The sequence below is a fragment of the Sebastes umbrosus genome, chromosome 12, assembly GCF_015220745.1.
Source record: "Sebastes umbrosus isolate fSebUmb1 chromosome 12, fSebUmb1.pri, whole genome shotgun sequence".
Classification (NCBI taxonomy): domain Eukaryota; kingdom Metazoa; phylum Chordata; class Actinopteri; order Perciformes; family Sebastidae; genus Sebastes; species Sebastes umbrosus.
Genome location: NC_051280.1, coordinates 22,590,668 through 22,614,013, shown reverse-complemented (window position 1 = coordinate 22,614,013; position 23,346 = coordinate 22,590,668). Strand labels below are relative to the sequence as shown.

Sequence of the window (23,346 nt, the reverse complement as noted above, 5' to 3'; positions counted from 1 at the left end):
CTCACGAGAGCGTATCTACGCTCCCCGGCTCAATATCCTCTTAATATGACACATTAAACCTGCAGTGGGCAGGAAGTTTTTTGCGTCATTTGACAAGTAAATATGATCTCTGTCCTTCTTTCCAGTGTGGAGGGCGACACTAAGCACTGCGTCATCTACAAGACGGCCACAGGCTATGGATTCGCTGAGCCCTACAACCTGTACTCGTCCCTCAAAGACCTGGTGCTCCACTACAAAAATGTCTCCTTGGTCCAACACAACGACCAGCTGAATGTAAATCTAGCCTACCCAGTCCTGGCCCGCTCTCAGAACCAGAACCAGCACCCCAGATGAATTTTCCACCAGCAGCGTAGGACGCCAACCAGGGTGGGGAGACTAAAATTTCACTCATATGCATTGGGAATAAAATAATTCTCTGAACAGCGCTTGTTCTTGTTTAAGTGGCGAAGAGAAATAGACTCAACCGCCATGATTTAAAAAATCATACGTTTTTTGGCCAGAGGTTGGTGCTAATTTTCCCACACCAGCCCCAGTCCAGCAAAGAGCACTCCTTGCTAACAGCATGGCTTCAACATAAGCACACTACTACCAGTATAGAAGCACTGTACAGTTAGCCTGGCTGACGCAGTGAGTTTTAACTTGAGGAGAGTGTCGCATTAGCCAGCCTCGACTGTACAGTGTCAGTTATGGAAAAAACAAAGTGTGAGATATACACGAGAAAAATACCTTTGATACAGAGAAAAAAAACAAGACTATAAATGTGTTCAAAGAAGATAAAATAAGCACACAAAATGTTGTTTTCAAGATCGTGGAGAAGAGGAGAGAAACCAGACGGTTGGATGAATTTTTTTTTTGTTGCCTTGAACACGTGATAACTGTCCATAGACAAAGGCCCGATCTGTCATCCCCAGACTGCCTGCAAACTCTCCGTAGACAAAAGCCTGATCTGTCATCCACTGAAAGGACTGGCTTGGCTAAACCAGGCTGCTCGCTTCACACCTAAAGGCGGCTGAAAAAAACCCGTGGACCAGGGGGGTGTAGTCACTGGAGCCGATGGGGGGGGTGTGGGAGGGAAAGGGAGAGAGATTGCTGGGGTTGATGTTTGAAAAAAGATTGATTCAATTTAAAGCTTGCTTAAGTGCCATAGTAATAGCTTTGAATGACCACAAGCCTGTGTCACTAGAACAAGGGGGCACGTCGAGGTTGAAAGAAGGAAGGAGGGAATGAACGGCTGTCGACATAGACGAAGCTACAGCTTTAAAAAATACACACATATAGGTATATTTTTTATGAAATGATCTTTATTTCCAACTGCTTTGGCTTGTTGCTCTCTCTCAGTGGGCCTCCTTTTGAATTGACGAGGTACAACCTACAGTAAATACTGTACTACAGGATAGAAATGCATGGTACATATTTGGTATATTGTGAATATATTTTAATCACAATACACTAGATAGAGAGGTACATTGATTAATGCAGTTCCACATGATTCAGGTTTCCTTTTAAATGGAAATTGTGGAATGGCTCCAGCATCAAACGTCTCTTTGTTTCAAACTTCTTCCTTCTTTTTTCATCCTCTTTGATACTGTAGCACCTGTAGCCATCGACTTAAGGCATAACTGTTAGTGCTCCTTTTACGTGTCTTTGTTTCTATACGCTTGAGACACTTGCAGAGCATCAATCTATGTGATTATTGTATCTTCGGTACTGTATTTGCCTTCACTCTAGTTAGATTAGACTGTTTTAGCGGTACTATGTCCTTGCAGATGTTTATTGTCGGGTTTTTTTATGCAGATTTACTCACGGTACTTCCTTCTCCCCCGCGTCGCGCTTGACTGTTCATTTCATCACAAGCTTGACTCACAGAGCTGTAGAACATTTGATGTACAAAAAAAAGCAGTAATATAACTCATGTACAGTATATTTCAGACACACATGCAGTCAGTGTATGTGACTTTAACACAGTTTCATCGCTGTGTTTCTTTTTTGTTTTCAGAATATTTGCTATGCTCTTAGATTTCTGTTTTAAGGATGCACAGTATCCAGCTATAATGTGAGCCAAATGAAGGATGTCTTTTCATGTAGCAAGAAAGAAAAAAAGAACCAGTCCTTTTGCCGTTCAGCATGGCCTCTGTGGTCTGAGAGATTATCTAGTACAGTATGCATGGAGTCCTTCATTTGGGTTGTTGTTGTTTCTCTTTTTCCACTTGGCACCAGTAGTTGATAGTTGTACTTTTCGTAGTGCAAATACAGTAGGATGTGTGGTAGTACTATGCACAACAGAGTCATATGTGGATAATAGGGTTTAGATTTACAGAGTTCCCTCCCTCTGTTTTGTGCTGTGGCGGCGAATTTCTCCCATTTTTCCCCTCATGTTCATTCGGCTTGAGGTAAAGATTGTACCATCGTCGTTCTACGTCACTTTCAAAGCACAGTTTGTTTGTTGTAGAGGCAGCAGGGTTATTCCGGTATTGTTGTATGGTCGTTGAAAATGAAAAGAGGCGTCGCATGATGCCGCTTTTAGATTTGATTTACATAGTTGATTTCTTGAGAATGAATGAATATGAATAATCTCTCACATTTCTTACATGTAGAAGATTGCCAAAAAGAGAAAAAAAAAAAAGTATTTTTGTAGAAAGATATAGAAGAGTCAAACGTTGTTGGCAATAGAAAGATTTAGAGAAAAAAAAAAGTGCGTTGTTTTTTAAAGGTTGCACATTTGGCATTTTGGGATTTTTGTTGAGGGGGGATAGAAACTGAAGTGAGATATTCACCTACTCTTCTGGTCATGAAAGTCAATTATGTACGTTTCATTTGAAGACTTCCAACAAACACAATGCTCTTTCGGCGTGGTATCGTTTCTGTTTTTTGAAATGTTGAATTTCAGGTAGCAACATTTTTTCCAAACAGACCAATCACACTTTCAAATGAAGCCTAACTCGACCTGAAAAGTTTGACGTCATTTTGATTTCAGGACGAATCAGTTGTACTGTACTTTGCACAGTTCTTGGCAAGTAGAAAATCCCAAGAATTAAACTAGAGGTGAGGTCTGATTAGAGGGCTATAAACACGTGAGTGAGAAAGATTAGAAGTGCCTTTTAGTCATTGTGATGAGCTCGTCTTCTCCTCGTTGTCATTGGAGCGTCGCTCCACAAGATGGTGCCGCCACCACCACCACCACCATATGCTGTGCCCCGTGGTTCACACATTTGCCATTTATCAAAGACTATCTGGCTAGTAGTGTGAGATTGTGTGTGTGTGTGTGTGTGTGTGTGTGTGTGTGTGTGTGTGTGTGTGTGTGTGTGTGTGTGTGTGTTAGAGCGAATCTGAGCATGTTATAGATTTTAGTTGTGCCTCTTTGTTGTTACATCTCTAGTTGTTACATATTCCTTCTCTCTATGGTGGGGGCTGTACAGTAGCTTGGTGCTCTCTCTCACTGTGCACCAAAGCTAGATTTCTTTGGTGTGTTTTTTTTTTTTTTTTTTGTCTCTGGTATATTTTTTGAGAAATCTCAGATAAAGATAGAAATGTGAACCGTACACATCCGTGGCCCAGCCCAGTTGTTTGAAGCTCATTTGATAAGCTCTCAAGTTATAATGCATGCAGCATTTCTCAGTGTTTTATATTAAGAGTCAGTTCCTCTGCGAACAGGCAATCTGGTTGAGTCATCCGCCACTGTTGACGCATCTATTATCCAGTTTGTTGGACCAACACTTTTGTGACTGCACTTTTTTTTCCTGTTCCACACACTCAAGACTAGTGTGTCTAACGCCCAACAACCATAAACTCACAGACAGTGGTGAAGCTCAGTTGTCAATAGTGTTTTTAGTTGATAGTTTAAAGGTCTTTCCATACAGTATATACTGGAGTGATCAACAGTTTTCTTTATGATATACAGTGTACAGTATATGCTTTTGTTGTTTTTGCAGTCAACAGCTGTCATGTAATTCTGATGCTTTTTGACTGATTGCAATGTTTTCATTAGAGAGGTAGTTTTACTATATGGACTGTATAAACTCTGTAATACTTTTACAAAACCAACTTTAAGGAGAGCTGCTGGCTCGTTATGCAATTTGTGTCCACACAGCAAAAATTGTCCAACTTAACAAGACGAATAACATTCTTTCTTTTCCTAAAAGGTCAGTTCACCCAAATTACAGAAAGTTTTTCACTTACTACCAGTGATATCTAAACATGCAGATAGATTTTGAGATATCAATCTTTATAATTTTCCTCGGAACTACTTTCTACTAGGGCTGGGCGATATGGAGAAAAATCAATATAACTATCACAATATCTTTAACCAAATACCTCAAAATAGATATTGCAACAATATTGTAGGGTTGACTATTGGTGCTTTTGAAAAATATTTCTTAGATTTTTGATAAATAATAATCAGTAATGCGCAGGGCAGGAATTTCACGGAGGCCATGAGGGCCCCTTCGGTTTGGCCTTCTGCCCCTCAAAATGATATATATATATATGCCCTGCGGCCACAGTGGCCTTTCAAGTGGGAGAAGAAATGCGAGCGTTCTCCTACTGCTAAAAGGTGCTGTATCTGAATATACTGTAGATACGATATAATCATGAGGATGAATGTATTTTTTACAACTAAAACGCAACAATAAACCTTTGATCCATGTCGTTCATAACTGGACTTTTAACGGTCTTGACTTTGTCTGTTGGCTACAGCACAACAAAGTAGGATATAATAACAATAAACATAATTAAAACAGACAAAAAAGAAACAATTTAACTACGTATACTCCTAGCCTACATAAGCACAAATATATAAAGGAAAAAAGGAACAAAATTTGCAAGGCAACAAAATCAGCCAGGCCAATAATAAAAATAATCATTAACCCTTAAGTTAAATTTATTATTCCCATGGACTTAAAATCATTGTTTTATTTGCTGCCCTAGCATTTTTGCCCTCAAAAAATTGTCAACACCAAAAGGCCAAGTGGCTTTGCCCATAAAATAATGAAATTCCAGGCCTGATAATGCGCTTATAATAACCCTGTGAGTAAAGGCAAATAATAGAACAGCTTAGAAGTTTAGAAAATGACATCTCTTTACTGTAATGCAGCCTTTAAAACCAGGAAAAAAACAACACTACTGCCATATTACGATATACAAAATCTAAAATGATATCTGCTCTCATATCACGATATTGATATGATGTTGATATATTGCCCAGCCCTACTTTCTGCTGAAGAAATAGTCCCTATGAAGACTGTTCACAGTGACGTCTGTGGATTATCCAAAGTAACCAAAACATTGTTTCTTGAAAGACTTATCGCTGTTGAGTATGAAAAGTGAAAGTGAATGCATGTCTAGATACTGCTATGTAAGTGAAAACTCTGTCGGGATGATGGTGAACCAACCATGTATAAACACGTCTGGGAAAATCGTGCCATTGTGTCGCAGTTTATCCCAAAACAAGGTTTCAAAGAAGATCATGAACCAGCTGGTTCTGCTTCTATTAAGCAATTTGCCTAAAGAAAAATAGAAACGTAGAGGTGAACGGCTTCCTGCGTCACTTGTTAAGATGAACATTTTTACAGTGCAGGTAAACACTTCTCATCTGCCATATATGCCATGTTAATCACAGATGTTTAATAGCTAGAAGCAATGCAACTTTCGTAGCAATGAAAACCTGGTCAGGCAGTGAGATGGACAGGAGGTGAAGACTTTATTGACTTGGAGTTGAGACTTTAAGCCTACTGTTGGTAGACTCTGAAACTCAAAGCTTTCATCCTGCTCGTCTAGTAGATATGCATTTGTGTCGGAGCTTCTTGAAAAACATTTTTCTACACGACAAAATGATCATTCAAGGAATTAAATATTTTTTCATCGGCTTTGGTACACTGTAAATGATATTTCTTGAAATGGCCTCACACACAAAGCACATCTTTCACTGACTTACAAAGAAACACAATATATTTGGTGTCTAATAAGGTTTGAAGAATGAGAGACATACTAGAGAATAAATATTTTGAAATATATATACTTAGATATCTATATTTTTGGATGATGTAATTCTGATTTGGATTGTGCTTGAAACCAATCAGAAAAGAGGCTTTGATGTGAACGTGATCTTCAGACTTGCTCCGCGGCTGCTTTGTACTCGAGCAGTTATCGCAAGCATTTTTACTAATCGGCTGCAGTGAGCTTCATCATGATCGGCAACACACTTCACAGTTGATCGACATACGTGTAATCTATTAAAGCATGATTATCAGGTGCGTTCAGAGGAAGAAGCAAAGCTCATGTACATGTGTTAATATTTACAGAGCTCAGTTTATATGTTAAACGCAGTCTTGGCTGCTTTGCATTTTATTAAATATTAGAGAGGAGTTTTTTGTTTTTGTTTTCTTGAACGTGAGAATCTGTTTTGTCATTTGGAAGATTCTGTTTTTTGTGAATAGACGGAGTGTTAAAGTTGCACCACAGAAGATACACTTACAGCAGGATGCTGCCACAGAGATCCACCACCGATCTTTACTGCCGTATCGTCCTTTTGGTGGATCTCTGTGGACGCCGACGGTAAAAGTAAAAGCTGACAGAGTAAAAAGGTACATGATTGAACGGTTCGTGATCACTCCTTTAACGCAGATCTTTGTACATGGAACAATGATGGCATTAGAAAGTGTTCTTTTATGGTGCCTGAGTATATTTTTTTTTTATTTGGCTTTTTAAAAAAGCTAATAGATTTTGTCTGTCCAAGTGTTTTTTTTTTTGTTTGTTCATTTGTTTGTTTGTTTGTTTGTTTATATCTGTTAATGATAACCTTACAGAGCCTATAAAGAAAAAAATAAGCTAGCTTGAATTTTTTTCCTCCGTACAGAAAAAAAAAAAAGAAAATACAAAATGTTTACAATATGTAATTAACCAAATAGTAAATATGCGTTTGAGAATCAATCTGTCTGTCCCTCAAAGTGGCTGTGATAGATTGATTTATATTTCTTTATTTCCTCTGTCGTTTTAAACTTGAAAATGTTATGACTGCTTGTTCTGTTTTCTGTTTTGGTTCGTTACTCTTTTTTTTTTTTTTTTGACTTATGAGAACAGTGCTCCCTCAATTTCAAAAATAATAACTCAACAAGATTCATGTTTTCATTAGTTATTCATCAGTCTTTGTCATTCTTTACCTGCTGACTACTTCACCTTACACTGAGCCTTGTATACGCAGGACTGAATCCTAACTTGAGACGCTGTTTATAATATGTACGGTAGACTACAGCATGACTCTGCCAGGTGTTTCTCTGGTAAGGACTCAGTTCAAAGATTTCCTATGGGGGTGACACCCACATGTTGTGAATAACAGTAAAAACACGCCACTTGGTGAACATGCTTGAGTACAGTTTTAGTTCATAAACAGTTGGAAATTCAGGAATAACTATCAAGAGGCATCCTATTCTTGATTTTGCACTACAAAACAAATGATACTCAAATGAAAAAATGGTTGGTTAACTCATTTTTAAGACCAAAATTTACCCACTATAGTCTCAGCTTGTGTGATTTTTTTTTTTTTTTTTTTTTTTTTTTTTAATTTAAAATATGATGACGTTAACAGCTGCACTTTCATTTCCCTTTTTCTGTCTGTATCCAATCTTGTCACATCATCACTTTGACATGAAAAGTTGCCATTCTGTTTGATTATTCTGATGTGAATGTTACTTTTCACTGGTGTACAGTAGTTCATATTCAAGACCCAACTCTGAACGTTGGAGACTAGATTGATTCATCTGGCGACGGCCTGGGCAACAATTTAAATCCACATTTTTACACCCAATACCAAGGCAACGCCTCGTCTGCTTTGCTCTTACCATGTTGCCCAACAAGTTGCCTCATGCATCACTGCCTCAACAACAGCTCTTAATGCGTAGTTAACAATGATGTGGTCTTCTCTTTCTTTAAAAAAACAATGAATGGGGCAGTCAGATAAAGCTACTCTACACCAAAGTGCAATTGAACTCAGAGGGAGCACTGTTGTCTCAGCCAGTAGAGGCCTATTGGTTGAGGTGTGCCCGACCCCCTATGCACGAAAAGATGGTTGTTATTCTTCTACTCTTCTTCTCTTGTGTTATCCTCCCTCCGTTGGTCTGTCTTAATTCAGATGCGACATCTCTTTCTTTCTTCTCTCGTGTACAGCTTGCTTCAGAGTTGTTGTTTGTCCTCAGACAGGTACTCTTTCATCTGTACGGTTCTTTCTTTAGGCTGATGCAATGATTTTAAAAGACAATAAAAGATATATAAAATGACCTTTGCTGCTGTATGGTTGTGTTCTCCTTTTTTTTTTTTTTCTTTGCTTCATAGTGATGAGCCAATCATCAACTCGTCACACTTTCACATCCTCGTATCCTACAGTAGTTATACTCTGGCTCTGACTTTACTGGGTTTAAACACAATGTCGACCCTCATTTGTAGCACTCACTGAAATGTGTTTTAATATTTTGGGGACAAAAATATATTGTACAAAACTTCAAATGGATCAATATATGAATGTCAGTGATTAACAGACTATTTGTTTTACCATGAAACAAAAACACAGAGGTATTCGTTCTATTGCCCTTGTTCACTTTGGGTTGGTTCACCCAAATTAAAGGCACCATGTGGAGTTTTTTGACCACAAGCAGCACCATGGAGCAATGCTTTTGGAAGTGGGTCTCCATTTAGTTTGTATCATGCACCCACTGTAGGCCTTTCTCATTTCCCAGTTTGTACATCCTCGATTCTGAGAAATAGACGCAAGGAGAGAGGAGTCGAGGTAGCAAGCATTTAACAAAATTAGACATCCTTGCCTCGGAGTCGTCATTTTAAAGCGACGTCACATTAAATATGATCTAATAATTTGACATTAACAGCTGTTTGCACTTGTAAACATCATGTCACCATTATATAGCACTTGAATTGGATGTAGCCTACATTCAATGATCATAACATAAGTAATATCAAGGTTAAATGTCATTAAGGAACTCGGTTAGAACAGCGCCTTCCGAGGTACTACACAAATGGGGAAGGGCAGAAAGTTTGATCATCTTAAATAACTACAACTTGTGAATACAAAAGGAAGAGTTACTGTGTAATTGTAGAATCCTGCCCATCCTGCCCGTCCTGCCCTGGTTTGAGCTTATTTCAGCTGTGTGTCACACCCGTGGGTGCCAAAAACACTTCCGCAAAGGATACACCGGTGTAAGCGTCTCGAGATAACTTCTGTTATGATTTGACGCTAAATAAAAATAAAATGAAAATTGAAATTGAATCCTCGTTTTTAGCTACTGCGGCAAGCCTCCTCCCTCCTGGAGATGCATTTTTAGGAATAGGGACATCCTTCAAGATGGAGCACTGAAATCGATTTCCGAGTCACAAGCCGGAGGAGACGAGGAGGCACAAAATCGGGAAATGAGAAACGACCCAATGACATACATGCACGCTCTGCTAACAAAACTGTCCAAAACACACATAGCAATGCACCAACAAAGGCAGTGAAGAAGAAGAAGACTGCCAGCATGCCAACACAGATGTAAACAACGCAGGATTTTACATTTTTAAAAAAATCATCTTTGCAAATGTTTTACGAGGAAGGGACTGTATTCAACACATTTGCAAGGCTTAAAGGCTACATACAATTCATGCATTTTCTGGTGAATAACACTACAAGAAACCTTCACTTGGCATCCCAACAAAAAACCACTTCCTCATTGAACTTTAACTGTGAACAGTTTCATAGAAACTTCTTCCTTGGAAAGTGGCAGTTCTAATGAACAATGTTCAACAACAACACTAGATGCCATGCCAGATACTATGCCAGATACCACAAGAGGGATGTGAGAAAATATTGTTTGTGACTTTTTCATACAGTCTAACTCACATTTCCACACACTGTAGATAAAGAGGGAAAGGGCAAACAAATAAAGCAATAGCACAGATGAGTTACTGTACTGGTTTAGTTTGATCTGTAACAAAGAGACAGGTGTCCAGGTGCATCGGATAGCTGTCTTCAGTTTGTCTATTGTGTCTGTCCCTCTCAAATAAACCATAAATAAATAACTCCAAGCCAAAACACAGCGGAGTAGACAGGAAGCAGGGTGAGTCATGCAGAGTCTCTTGTCCTGGATTTAGAGGAAAGCTGGGAGAGATCATGTGAGAGTCACCAGGTAAAACCTTGCATAATGTTCAAGGGTTTGTGATGTTTTGCTGCAGTGTGTGTTTTTCATGACTCTTCTTGAGCAAGACCTATGGACTGAGGAACTGAGTGGAGAGATGTCAGCGCGTTATAATTAGCCAGATGACGTGTACAAGTCATGCCAAGAAGACTATCCCATAAAACAAGAAAAACAAGGTGAACTGATCAAAGGACTGCAAGTCCTAAAAATCCTCCTTTTCTGTATCTGTGCAAGAACAGTTCCTTGATACAGAACATGATAGCCGTGGTTTAGGTGTAACTCAACAGACTGTAACTTCTTCTACTGTATAGACTTCTCCTTCTTTTTTTTTATACTTCCTTCTATTTAAATTGTTCATATTTTGTTACACTCTGTTTAGCCCTTTTTTTTTTACTGTGTTAGCTGATGCTTCTTGTTTTTTGCACTATCCCCTTTGCTGCTGTACACTGCAAATTTCCCCACTGCGGGACTAGTAAAGGAATATCTTATCTTATCTTTCCTTTCCTCTGTATTTGCAGAACATACTTTTTTTTAAGTAATACAACTCATAGCACACAGCAGTATAAAATCAATGCATGTTGTGAAAAGGATTAAGTTTTTGTAATAAAATGAAAAACTTGTGTGTGTGTGTATATATATATATATAAGGAAAAAAATAAATACATTAATAAAATAATATATATACTATATATATATATGTTTATATTATGAAAAATAAATACATTAATACAATTATATATATAATTGTATTAATGTATTTGTTTTTTTCTTAATTTTCCATGTTAAAGTATAAATCAATGATATGTATATAACTTTATTAATGTAGTTATTTTTTTCCTAATTTTTCCTTGTTGCATTTACTGCTGTTATTATTGATTTTAATATTAGTATTATTGATTTACACTACTTATTTTGCAATTAAATAAAAAAGATAGTTCATGTTGCTGAGTTGTTGTTTTTTTAAATATAATTATTAATGCTGTGAGAACCACAAATGATATGTATATAATTTTATTAGTGTATTTTTTTCTTAATTTTTCTGTGTTGTATTTGCTGCTGTTACTATGGATTTTAATATTAGTATTATTGATTTACACTTCTTATTTGCACTTGTGTGTATCTCTGTATACTCCTGTAGACGTCTCTGCATACTTAGGTGCCTTGGTCTATATATTCACTGTCCATGCAAAAGCAAATAAAAAAAAGCAGTTGATCAAGTTTTTGCCCAGTTCTTCAATTTCCAGTGCATTTCAAGAGTTGTGAAACATTACCCAGACCCGCTTGTATTAATAATAATAAATAACAATACATTTTATTTATATAGCGCTTTTCAAAAACCTCAAAGACACTTTAAATAAATAAAAAGATCATAAAACAATAACATCATAAAAAAAAGATATAAAACACAATATTAATTACACATTAAAGGCAGTTCTAAAAAGTTGAGTTTTGATTAGTGATTTAAATGTGTATTGTTTGTCTGCCACATTAGTTCTCTCTGAGAGACACAAAATAAGGTGGAAAGCTGATACAAATCATTTCCAGCTAAATGTACTTCAGGATGTAAAACTTCAAATAACATTTTTACTTATTAAAAATCCCCCAAAACAGCAAGCCGCAAGGTCTGTCTGTCTCACCTAGTAACAAGTGACGCCGACTTCATCGTATGACCCGGAGCCAATCAAAAAACAGGAAGCCTCCACGAGGAAGCATCTGTGCCGTATTTAAAGTTGCTCAGTAAAGAGCTCAGCACAGTTAGTTTGTAGGTCAGTGTTGTGTTGTTCCTAACTTTTGTTTTATAGTGTCAAACTAACTAAAGCCAACTGAAGAAGATGAAGGCTCCCCTGCTGCTGCTGGTTGTGACTGTCTGGTTAAATGTTCAGTACGGAGACTGTGCTCTGTCTTCATGCTCCCATCCTCCGTCACAGTGGTGCTCATCTCTGGACTCAGCCATCCAGTGCGGGGTAAGATCAGATAAATGATGTATTAAGGAAAGCTTTTTATGGTGTTGACTTATTTTATGAGCGCGTAAAATGCTCTTTTCTGAATGTCTGAATGTCTAACCTCAGATATCATCAACAAATTGTTCTATTTTCAGGGAAAATATAGTTCCGCCGGTCAACCGTGAAATCACCGTTCTAAATCACTGCGCTAGATTTAACGGCTGGAAACTATAGCAACCGTTAGTATAGCAACCGTTAGTATAGCAACCGTAAGTATAGCAACCGTTAGTTAGCGTTAAGCTATCTAACTTTCTGATGAGAGAGACTACAAACTTCACAACACGAATGACCCGTTTTGTCCACAGCTTCTCCTGGAGTCCGTTGTAAGTAACTTAGTTAGTTATAGTACAAAATAATACACTTCAAAGTGTCCAGATACAGAAAAACAACATAGTCGGTGGATGAAACGTTGTTAACTAACGTTAACGTTAGCGTCAGCATCCTTCCCTCTTTGCCTCGTCCCGTAGTTTTGCGGTCTATTAGTTAACTATCACTGGCTTTAGCTAGTTAGTTAAGTTTCACAGGGAACATATAAACACATTATGTTATGTGGAGGGTGTGTAGACGGTATATAAGTTGTATTTTTGTCATCTGGACTCATTGAGGAAGAAGTGGGAAGTATTATTTCGGCTGGCACTGACATAAAGTTCCCCAGTGGGCGTTGGAACAATGGGGAAGAAGGAGGAAGTAAAAAAAACTAAAAGAAATGTCACTCCCTTTGCCAGTTAAAGCTGCAGTGGATAGAAATGGTGCAAAAGTTATTCACTCTATCCTGACAGTAGTGTATGAGACAGGTAATCTGAAAAAAATCGTGTCCTCTGTGTCCTCCAGTGTCCTAATGGCATCTGCAAGATTTCACAGACCGGAGGAAAACAACCAATCAGAGCCGAGCTGGAGCCTGCTGTCTCAGAGCAGCTGTCAATCACTCAAGAACTCAGATCAAACGGTCAAATTAGGCATTCATATTTGATCAGCGCTGCCTAGTTTGACCGTTTGATCGGAGTTCTTGAGTGATCGACAGCTGCTCAGAGACGGCAGGCTCCAGCTCGGCTCTAATTGGTTGTTTTCCTCCGGTCTGTGACATCTTGCAGATGCCATTAGGAGCACCGGAGGACACAGAGGCACATGATTTTGTACGACTGTAAAATGAGAAAGTTTGTGACCTTGCAGCCATGTTGAGATCAGTTGAAGAAATACCAAGCACCGTCCGCCAGCTGGAGCACAGCCAATAGGAACACTCAAGAGGAACGCCCTCTCTGAAATGACCTGTGATTGACCCACGTCTCCTGTCACAGGCTAGATTTTTTTAAAGCCTGAAAACAGAGCAATGAGGAAGTGCAGAAGTCTTTTTTTTTGCTAAATTGATGCCAAAAACATTCTGCCTACTGAAGCTTTGAAAGTTACATTCACACAATAGCCCACCTCTCTCTCTCCGTCTGTATCTGGCAGCCCTCACTCACAGAGACACGCACCAGAAAACACAGGGTTATGTAAAACGCACATCCTCCCACACTGTGTCGGTTTCATACAGGATACAGTCGCAGTATCTATCAATCAGAAACAAGTTCTGGTCATGCTCACAGTAAATTAAACTGATATAAAAGGGTGATTCCACCAAACTCTCAATTGCATTTCAGAAAATATGAAAAATGGCCTGACCCTGCAGACACACGCACACAAAGAGAAACACAGAGAGTGATCACACAAAAGTGAACCTCACCCACTTCTGCCCCCTTGTGCAGGTTTTGAAGCAGTGCCTTGAGTCTAACTTCACCAGGTCCCGTCAGACAGCCGATCCAGTGGAGGTGGGGCTCTACTATGAGAGTCTGTGTCCCGGCTGCAGACAGTTTCTCGTTGAGATGCTCGTCCCAACCTGGTTCTTGTTGGGTGACATCATGTCTGTTACTCTGGTGCCCTACGGCAATGCACAGGTAAGCAGTGAACAAAGCACCTTGTGTGTACACTTGGATTGTAGTTCCTCTATAAACTATGGAATGGGTTATGTCCTGAAAAGATATGTGATGATTTTTTCACTAAAGAAAAGAGGCAGGAAAAGGAAAGTTGACACAAGAAAAAAGCCTACACAAAACCATTATGTGGTCACAGAACAATCAAATGCATCACATGATTATCCAAGAGTGGATTTCCTTCAAACTTTACTGGCTAGAAAGGGATAATCATGTGACGTATCTTGGTTGAGAATATTTATTTTCTTTTTTAACTTTTGAAACCGTTGCATTTATCGCACCCCAGGAGAAACCTGATGGAGAGAAGTTTACTTACGAGTGCCAGCATGGAGAACCGGAATGTCTGGGCAACATGATTGAGGTAAAGTTGCACCCCAAATGCACAGAGAGAAAACTTACAAAAATTAACACTATTCATCTTCCGGAGAATGGATTCTTGTAAATGTTGTGAAAGTGCAATAATTGCCCTAAGAAATGTTCAGTCAAAACGCCTTCATTTTGTTATTCTAAGTTATAAATGGAGTCAGCATTGTCTTGTAGTAGTGTCACAATGCTGACACTCTATGATTAATTGATTGCCTTGTTCCTCTCAGACTTGTCTAATGAACCTGACAGACGCTTCTTACATGACCATCTTCTGTATGGAATCCTCCAATGATGTCGTCAAGGCAGCCCAGAGCGTAAGGAAGTCTATATGTGTGTGTGTGTGTACATATTATTTATTAGTTCAGTATTGAAATTGATGCATGTTTATTTCCCTCCATTGGTGTTTGTAGTGCCTGGAACTCTACACCACTGAGTTGAGCTGGGACCGCGTCATGAGTTGTGTGAAAGGGGACGAGGGAAACAAGCTGATGCATCAGAATGCCTTGATGACCGAAGCCCTGAAACCCCCCCATCAATATGTGCCCTGGGTGACCATTAATGGGGTAAGGCTCCAGTGCATTTAGCGGGAAAACCTACGGCCTCTGTGGCAATCTGCTAGAAACTACAAAGCTTCAAACTTGAGTACAACACATCATTCCTGACTTGGGAATCTTGCTTTGAAGCCGCTCTCTCTCTGCAATGCCCCCCATCCGGCCACTGCTATTGATGCTCACCTTTCAAACAACGTTTACAGTGATGATATGATCTTGTGATTATTTTGACACTTGATCTGCACCAAAGCGTCTATCTGTAAGCGAAAGAGAGCTGTGACTGATCTGTGTGAAGCTACATCTTGACTCCAAAGCACAGCACAACAGATGCTACTGTCCCTCTGCCAAACCGCCTGAAGCTTTATTTATTAGCTTGGTTTGTCAAATAAGGCTTGAACAGAAAATTAAAAGCAGTTTTAATGTACATAAATATATCAATATTTTCCCATGTGAAAGCAGAGTTTTTACCCCTGTACGTACAGTGTACGGGGTCAAGTAACAGGAAAACCTTCCAAAAATTGAGTTTCAATTGGGATTTTCGTTATTTAGTCTACCAACTGTTTTATTTCTCTCTGGTATTCATTAAAATATTCCTACATTTTCTTACAAGCCTGTATGAAGGGAATTATCAAGTTGGACTGTGGGAAAATCACAAACAGCAGTCTTGGCCCTGATAATAAGTGGCCTCAGATTTCTTGACCTTTACATCACCATCCAGAAAAATCTTCATATCCATTGACTCTGATAAAATAGTTGTCCATCTCAAGACGGTATCTGCTACATAACACTGTCATGAAATTATACTTTGGCTCTATCCAAGTAGGGTGACAGATTGCTTGCTTATTTCAATCCTTTTTTTCACATGATATTCTGTCATTTCTGTCCACACCTGTAGATCTGTTGTGGAAAAAGTCAACTGTGTACCTGCATCCTTTCTGTAGCCTTAATTTTTTATTTAATTTACAGGAGCACACAGAAGATCTGCAGGACAAAGCCCTCAATGCTCTCTTGCCTCTGATCTGCAGCTTGTACAAGGTACAGTTAATGTCAATCAAACCTGAGTCATTCATTGACTCTGTGTTATGCACTTCTGCCTTTTTAGCACAATTTTACTGTATGCTATAAAACAATTCATAATTTGTCATTTGCTTAGACTTGACCTTAGACCTCTATTAAGCTCTTCATGTTGTTTTTTCAGGGCACCAAGCCTGCGGCCTGTGGAGGGGGCAGCCAGAGACACTACAGAAGCTACTGCAACAAAGAGTGAAGGAGCAGCACTGCACATGCTCGCTCCGTTCCAGGTGTGGCCACTAAATAAGGATCACTGTGGAGTGTCTTCAAATATTTTTTTATCTGTGATTTTGCTGCATCTTTTAAAGGGAAAAAAAAAATCGACTCACTTTATAATTCAACGAATATGAATACAATTTACTTTCTAAAAACAAATGTGTCATCATTGAAATGTTATCCACTGAAATCATAAACACTTTTTTTGTTTAGCATTTTGACTCAATGATAGCATTCTGGCATTTGTAGTGTCCTTTGCAAAGTCTGGTCCAAAGACAGTGTTCTCACTGTCCTTTAGATGGCGCCATATCTCATAACCTCATCTTCTGTCCCCTGTTACCAGAGGTGATGAAAGAAACAACATGTACATTAATCATGTCATACTACTGTCTTAAAATGGTTATGTTTATTTAGCAGATTTCTTAAACCTGTAGTAGGCAGAATATTTTTGGCATCATTGGGCAAATATTCCATAATAACCTTCCGGCATATTGTAATGCAAGTGTTCTGAGAGAACACTAGACTTCTGCACCTCCTCATGGCTCTGGTTTCAGGCTTTTAAAAAATCTAGCCCGTGACGGGAGACTTTTGCCAATCACAGGTCATTTCAGAGTGAGAGCGTTCCTATTGGCTGTTCATTCAACGGAGGCAGCTGTCAATCACTTGAAACTCCGATCAAACGTTCAAACTAGGCAGCGCTGATCAAATATGAATCAGTATTCTGTTACTGTAATGCCTATTTCTCGCATAAAATGTTTTCAGAAACATCTTGTAGTGTACTGTTTAGCTGTAAAATGAGACAGTTTGCTCCAGCTGGTGGGCGGTGCTTGGTATTTCCTCAACTGATCTCAACATGGCTGCCGGGTCACAAACTCTCTCATTTTCCAGCTAAACAGTACACACTACAAGATGTTTCTGAAAACATTTGAGGAGAGAAATAGGCATTACAGTAACATAATATTGATTCATATTTGATCAGCGCTGCCTAGTTTGACCGTTTGATCGGAGTTTGTGAGTGATTGACGGCAGGCTCCAGCTTGGCTCTGATTGGTTGTTCTCCTCCGGTCTGTGAAATCTTGCAGATGCCATTAGGAGCACCAGAGGACACCGGAGGACACAGAGGCACATGATTTTTTTCAGATTACCTGTCTCATACACTACTGTCAGGATATAGTGACCGTTTTATAAAAAATATTTTTTATTAATCATATTTGCTCCAATTCTACCTGCTGCTGCTTTAACTCTGAACCTAGTATGGCCTGTCAGATCATCCTGAGAGAGCTTTTACACAGTTGATTTAATGTTCAATAACATGTTATATCAAAAAACAGATGCTAAGTATACAAAATTATACATTATACTCAATGTACATGTTAATAAGCAAACCACGGATCATAACTAAAGGCACTAAAAACAAATGTGATTTCATTAGGCACAACTGACGTACTCTATGTTTTGTATTTGGTTTTTAAGGGGCAGGGTCATTAAAGTTCACAGCGTCCCCAGAGGATCATACCAAATGTTAAACATGGACTCAAATGCACTTATAGTAAAGCCATCCAAAGTTGTGTTTATGTTGTAGAAAAACTTACAGGAGGCAGCAGCTAGGAGGCACGAGGTCCACTGATTCTACAGACAGATATACACAAATGAATAATGGCCTGTCATGCAGGCGGCTCCACCACCTTAATCTCACTACCAGCTAACATCCGCAGACATTTCCCCCCATTTTCTAAAGCATTCACTGCTTTTGGGTTTTATTAGGTTACAGTCTAAAAAAAGGCCACAGTAGAAGTTTAATGCAAACTCAAAAGGGTGCCAGGAAAGTTAGTCACTAAACTAATGACCACTGAGTATTGGTGAAGAGGCGTGGAAATTCTTCGCTGAGTGACAGAATCAGGAAGTATTGGTGCCACAGACTACTTCATATCTGATCTTAAATGTGGTATCTGTATCCTCCTCTTCGGTATTTCCTACCCAGTTGTCTTGTTCCCATGATGCAGTAGCTGAAAGTATGAGGAGAAATAACTCATCCAAATTTTTCAACTTCACCGAGGTAAGGGTAATTAATAAACCTTTAAGAAATACCAAAAAGGAAAATTTTAAATCAGAATAATTGATTCTGTCTGTCGCTTATTGGACTTTATTATGTTTATTTCTGTAATCTTTTCAGAATTCAAACGAAACCGGTCTCACTTTAGCTATAATAAAAAAAAAAACAAGATGGCAGGTTACTCATGTGTTTGATCTCTTTTTCATTTGGATTATGTAATAACGTTCATGTATTTTTCTGTGTGTTTTACTATTGCTGAACGGTTGTGGAGAAGATTAATGAGAGCCTTGTATGTTAAAATAAGCCTTATCTAATTTAAAGTTCCCTTTAATAGAAAAGATTTGTCTGTTATGATTATTAAATTAAACTACGGGTTTGGGAGCCCTTTCAAATGTATCAGTAATAAAGTTTTATCACTGAGAAGAGATTAATGACAAGAGAAAGTCAATATTTTATCACAAGTGGAGTTTGCAGGAAATTATTAATGTGCTCTCTATCTCGTTCACCTTGGTCAGAAATGGTCAACAATAAAATCTGAGTGTGTGTTGACAATTGTTTATGGAAAGGTGGAACTCCCAAGCAGATGGAGAGATAAGGTCACGGGATGCAGCGGAAAACAAGCGCTCCTATCTGTTTCTCCTTAACACAGACGCTGAAATAGAGATGCCCTAAGAGCTAAATCCCAAACACTGCCTCACTATGAGAACTGTCTATTGTGTCCAAGGTGATAGTGTGTGGGTCTCAGGACCTAAAATCAGATAAAACTTCTAAAAATAATGCCGAACAAGTGGGATTTTTGGGCAAAAGCACAAAAACAGCCCTGTCTGCGTTTTACCTTTAGATCTCAGAGGATGTTTTTTTGCTTTTCATACAGTCTCTTCAAGAAGTTCAGCAAAATCCAAGCATGACCTTTTCTAATTCACTTATTTCTGAATCATTAAATTAAAACTAATATTCTCTTTCTGCTACCAATAAAGTCCAAGACAAACGCATACTAGTAGCTTTCTTTATCTGCAGTCTTGTTTAGTGATGAAGCAGCTGAAGCAAAAACATCACTCTTACATCGCTTCATTGTCACATAGAAATTAATATCATTAACACCACTGGAGTAACTGAGGTTCAAGAGTATCTGTGTGTCATTCACATAGCAATGGAAAATTGCATTGTGCTGACTCATGATAAGGCCAATACAAAGCATATGAAGAGAAAGTAGGATCGAGGAACTTTCAATCAATCAAACTGTGATGGGTACAAGCCAAACCACTGATGTGTAAATGTGAATGGCTGAACTTGAAGATGAAAGAAGTGGCCTGTAATTTACTCTTTATGGAGCATCTAGATTTCACGTATCTTCATGCCATCACAGTTGTTATTCTCCAGTTGGACAATTAGAAGCATCTGATCTAATATTATAACCAAAACTGACCACATTAACATTCTTTTATTTCTTCTGTCGTCCAGAGACAGTGGGACTCTTCGGAGCAGGTTTCCAGCGTCGAGCTTCCTCAGGACACCGCCGTGCGATGTGCTGCTGTGAAGAGGCTCTTCTCAGGGACTCTGCAGCTGCCCAGGCTGTCCTGCAGACCCTGCTCCACGCAGGATGGACCCCAGCCCGGTCTCTCAGCTGGCGGGATGAAGCCCTCCAGGAGCCTGGGGACTCTGACCAGCCACATCTCCCAAGCCTTGTGAGTCAATGATGCTATATGTTGTTGTGTCTTTCTGCAGGACAACTCCTTTTTGGTGAAACACCTTTTTATTTTTCATGCTTCTAATCTACATAATTTAACCTACCGAAGATCTGCTCCCACTTTAAAGGTGCTTAATATGATATTCAGAGCATTAATATAGCAGCAAATAATGATTTCCTATGTAAAGATATAAGGGAGTAATGTCTACCTGAGCAGAGAATGAAGTCGCTCTCCCTCTGTGTGTGTTGTAATCTGAGCTTCTCTGTGCTTTGTTTACATAGCCAGGCCGGCCGCACATGCTTTTAGTGCATGTTCGTGCATGTGAGCGTGCCCCACTGGCTAGCTCACACACACCGCAATGCTCTCATATAATAACGCCGTCCCAGAGGCATAGTACCCACCCTCCCAGGTAAACACTGTTAGCTCTGTCAGCAGTGTTGCCTTTGTTTTCACTGTTAGCACCGTTAGCTACGAGCCGCCCAGCTGTCGCCATGCTGAGAGCCATGCGGGGGCAAAAGAAATGCTCCCAATCTCGCATTTAGCACCTTTTAAAGAAATGTGTTGGTATACAAAAGGTTTTTTTATATTTTATTTCAAACTTTAAACCTCTAACTTCTTGTAAACACAACATTCAAAGTTGCCCCCTCTTCCCCCGGCTCAACGACACCAGAAGCGCACGCCCCCCCTGACCGCGGAGAAAGTGAAAGCCAACCCCTGATTCACTCTCGTTTTGGAACGAGCTTTGTCCGCTTGGTGTTTCGCCTCGCTATATTTGCATTTTTTTCGGCACTTTGTCCGCCATTTTTGTAGTTTCCTCTTTTGTGTGTGCTTGCGCATGCGTTAGGGCTACACACCCAGTGCCCAAAGGCTCCCAAAGGCCGTCTCTGCAGATACAGACATCATCACACACTTCTAGTGGGTCATAAGTGATGATTGAGAGGGATTATTTTTGTCTATAAATTGTTTTTTAGGAAAGTCCTGCAAAATATACCTTTAAGTATTCGTGGGCTCTGAAAAAGAGTGAGCTTTTTTTTCCTAGTTCCCAAACAGTTGGGCTCATTTTCAAGATTAATGATTAAAATGGTTAATGAATAACCAACGCATGGGACTGCAGCATGTTGTGGTCCTGTAAGTCAACACACATTTAGGATAACTTTGCAGCACCATCTTCCTACTCCGTTTCCTGTAAAGTTTTGAGTATTCAGCAGAGCTTAATGATTTTTTTACATAATGTAGGTAGAAAACGTGGATTTGCTTCTTGAGCATATGATCTAACAAAGTGTCCTGCTTAAGGCGTCGCTCTCCCCTCTGTCACACTGCTAAATAATTATCACTAGAAAAGATCAGACAAACAAGGCTCTTGTGCAGCATTCAAGCTGCCGTTGCAAATACATCTGTAGCATTTTTGCTTATCTACTGTGTTTGTTTGTGGTTGTTTTCACATGTCGAAGGAATGCAGACCGACCTGTCTGTTTACGTAGGTACTGTAGTTGAAGTGCATGTCGACGTGATCATCAGATATGGCTTTGCATTGGACAAAGACACAGTTGTATCAATGACGTTTTCTAGCTACCAAACCTTCATCATTGTGATATTAATCAGTATGAATGGAAGCAACTCATGCATGCCGAGTTAAATATGTCTAAAATTGGTCATAGCGTGAGACTTTGAATGCTTGGAGAACATACAGTATATTTTCTGAAGATGAATTCTTTTGAAAATTTTAGGATTTTGTTTCTAAAATACCATTATAGTACAGTAGTTATTAGTTTATCTTTTAGAATAATTTAACTCAGATAATAGCCCCAGATAGAATATAGGAATTGCACTTGTATTTATATTCCTAAATTATCATTTCAAAATTAGATTTAAAAAAATTTATCAGGAAGGCATTCAAATTGATAGAAATATATGGTGTAGTGTAATAGATGTCATTTGTTTACAAAATTCACATGTTAAAAACTAAGATTTTGTCTTCACACACTTATTTAGGGGGTGGCACTGTGGTGCAGTGGTTAGCACTTTCGCTTCACAGTAAGAGGCCAGAAAACATAGACTGTATATAAGAAGCAGACGTAGTCACCGTGAGGTCACCCATTGGTTTGTGGACTACCGCTTTGAAGCCTTGAGATCGGCATTTTGGCCATAGCCATCTTGTTTTTTTGCAACCAGAAGTAACACGATGAGAGGGTGGAGCTAAGTACAACCGAACTCCGAATAAGACATTTTTAGGCGACCAAAAAGGTTAGAATTAACTTTCATGAACTGAAAACACACTGAAAACACACTTTAACCCTTTCACATTGTGAAAGGGTTAAAGTTGTGAGACGAAAACACGGACAGCTCCCAGACCGGACACCGCCGTGGTAGCAACCTGTCAATCATAAAGTAGTCACTCCATAAAGCATACCCTGCTTTATGGTCTATTTGACTCTAAATGGGACCATCATTTACTAAATGAACATCATGCTGTATTGAAGAAGACTTGAAACTAACGATTGAGACAATAGACTCATGTTTACAATGTTTACTGAGGTAATAAATCAAGTGAGAAGTAGGCTCATTTTCTCATAGACTTCTATACAGTCAGACTTCTTTTTGCAACCTGAGGAGTCGCCCCCTGCTGGCTGTTAGAAAGAATGCAAGTTTAAGGCACTTCAGCATTGGCTTCACTTTTCAGACCTGGAGGTAGCCCACTGGTTCGAACCCGCTGGCCGGCTTGGGGCCCTTCTGAGTGGAGTTTACATGTTCTCCCCGTGTTAGCGTGGGTTTTCTCCGGGTTCTCCGGCTTCCTCCCACTGTCCAAAGACATGCAGGTTAAGTTAATTGTTGACTCTAAATTGCCCGTAGATGTGAATATGTGAGTGTGAATGGTTGTCTGTCTCTATGTATTAGCCCTGTGATAGTGTGCCGATCTGTCCAGGGTGTACCCCGCCTTTTGCTCTATGTCAGCTGGGATCGGCTCCAGCCCCCCGGCGACCCTGTAATGGATAAGCAGTTACAGATAATGGATGGATGGACTCTTTTATTTAGGTGCAGTAAACTGTGTTTCTGTAGCTTGACGTCATTTGTCAGTGTGTCAAGGCAAACACGCTGGCATGCAGATTCGACACATTTAATGTGCCATGGTCACAACTCTACAGATGAGGCACTGGAAAACAGGTTCATATATTGGGACAATCAGGCCATATGTATTCCATTAGTGTTTATAAATCAGAAGGTATAAAGCAATAGACATGACTCCTACGATGTTGACGGA

The 23,346-nt window shown here is 39.3% G+C and overlaps 3 protein-coding genes across 5 annotated transcripts in view; all 3 read left to right on the top strand.

The window, feature by feature from the left end:
* pik3r2 (phosphoinositide-3-kinase, regulatory subunit 2 (beta)) overlaps positions 1 to 8,267 on the top strand; it is a 39,450-nt gene extending 31,183 nt beyond the window's left edge. For both annotated transcript variants that reach the window (XM_037786991.1, XM_037786992.1), the window contains exon 16: positions 126 to 8,267. In XM_037786991.1, coding sequence (XP_037642919.1) covers positions 126 to 333 — 208 coding nt within the window. In that variant the 3' untranslated portion in view covers positions 334 to 8,267. The remainder of the gene's footprint in view (positions 1 to 125) is intronic.
* Positions 8,268 to 12,004: 3,737 nt separating this feature from the next.
* Positions 12,005 to 16,501, top strand: ifi30 (IFI30 lysosomal thiol reductase). The gene is made up of 7 exons (XM_037788640.1): positions 12,005 to 12,136; positions 13,918 to 14,106; positions 14,429 to 14,503; positions 14,736 to 14,822; positions 14,919 to 15,071; positions 16,026 to 16,094; positions 16,258 to 16,501. The coding sequence occupies exons 1-7, from the start codon at positions 12,005 to 12,007 to the stop codon at positions 16,324 to 16,326; spliced, it is 774 nt and encodes a 257-aa protein (XP_037644568.1). The 3' UTR covers positions 16,327 to 16,501.
* A 973-nt stretch (positions 16,502 to 17,474) lies between these two features.
* pde4ca (phosphodiesterase 4C, cAMP-specific a) overlaps positions 17,475 to 23,346 on the top strand; it is a 57,127-nt gene continuing 51,255 nt past the window's right edge. The window contains exons 1-2 of one of the 2 annotated variants that reach the window (XM_037786684.1): positions 17,475 to 18,402; positions 19,861 to 20,084. In XM_037786684.1, the coding sequence (XP_037642612.1) occupies positions 18,361 to 18,402; positions 19,861 to 20,084 (266 nt within the window). In that variant the 5' untranslated portion in view covers positions 17,475 to 18,360. The remainder of the gene's footprint in view (positions 18,403 to 19,860; positions 20,085 to 23,346) is intronic. The other variant, XM_037786682.1, reaches the window with a different exon arrangement.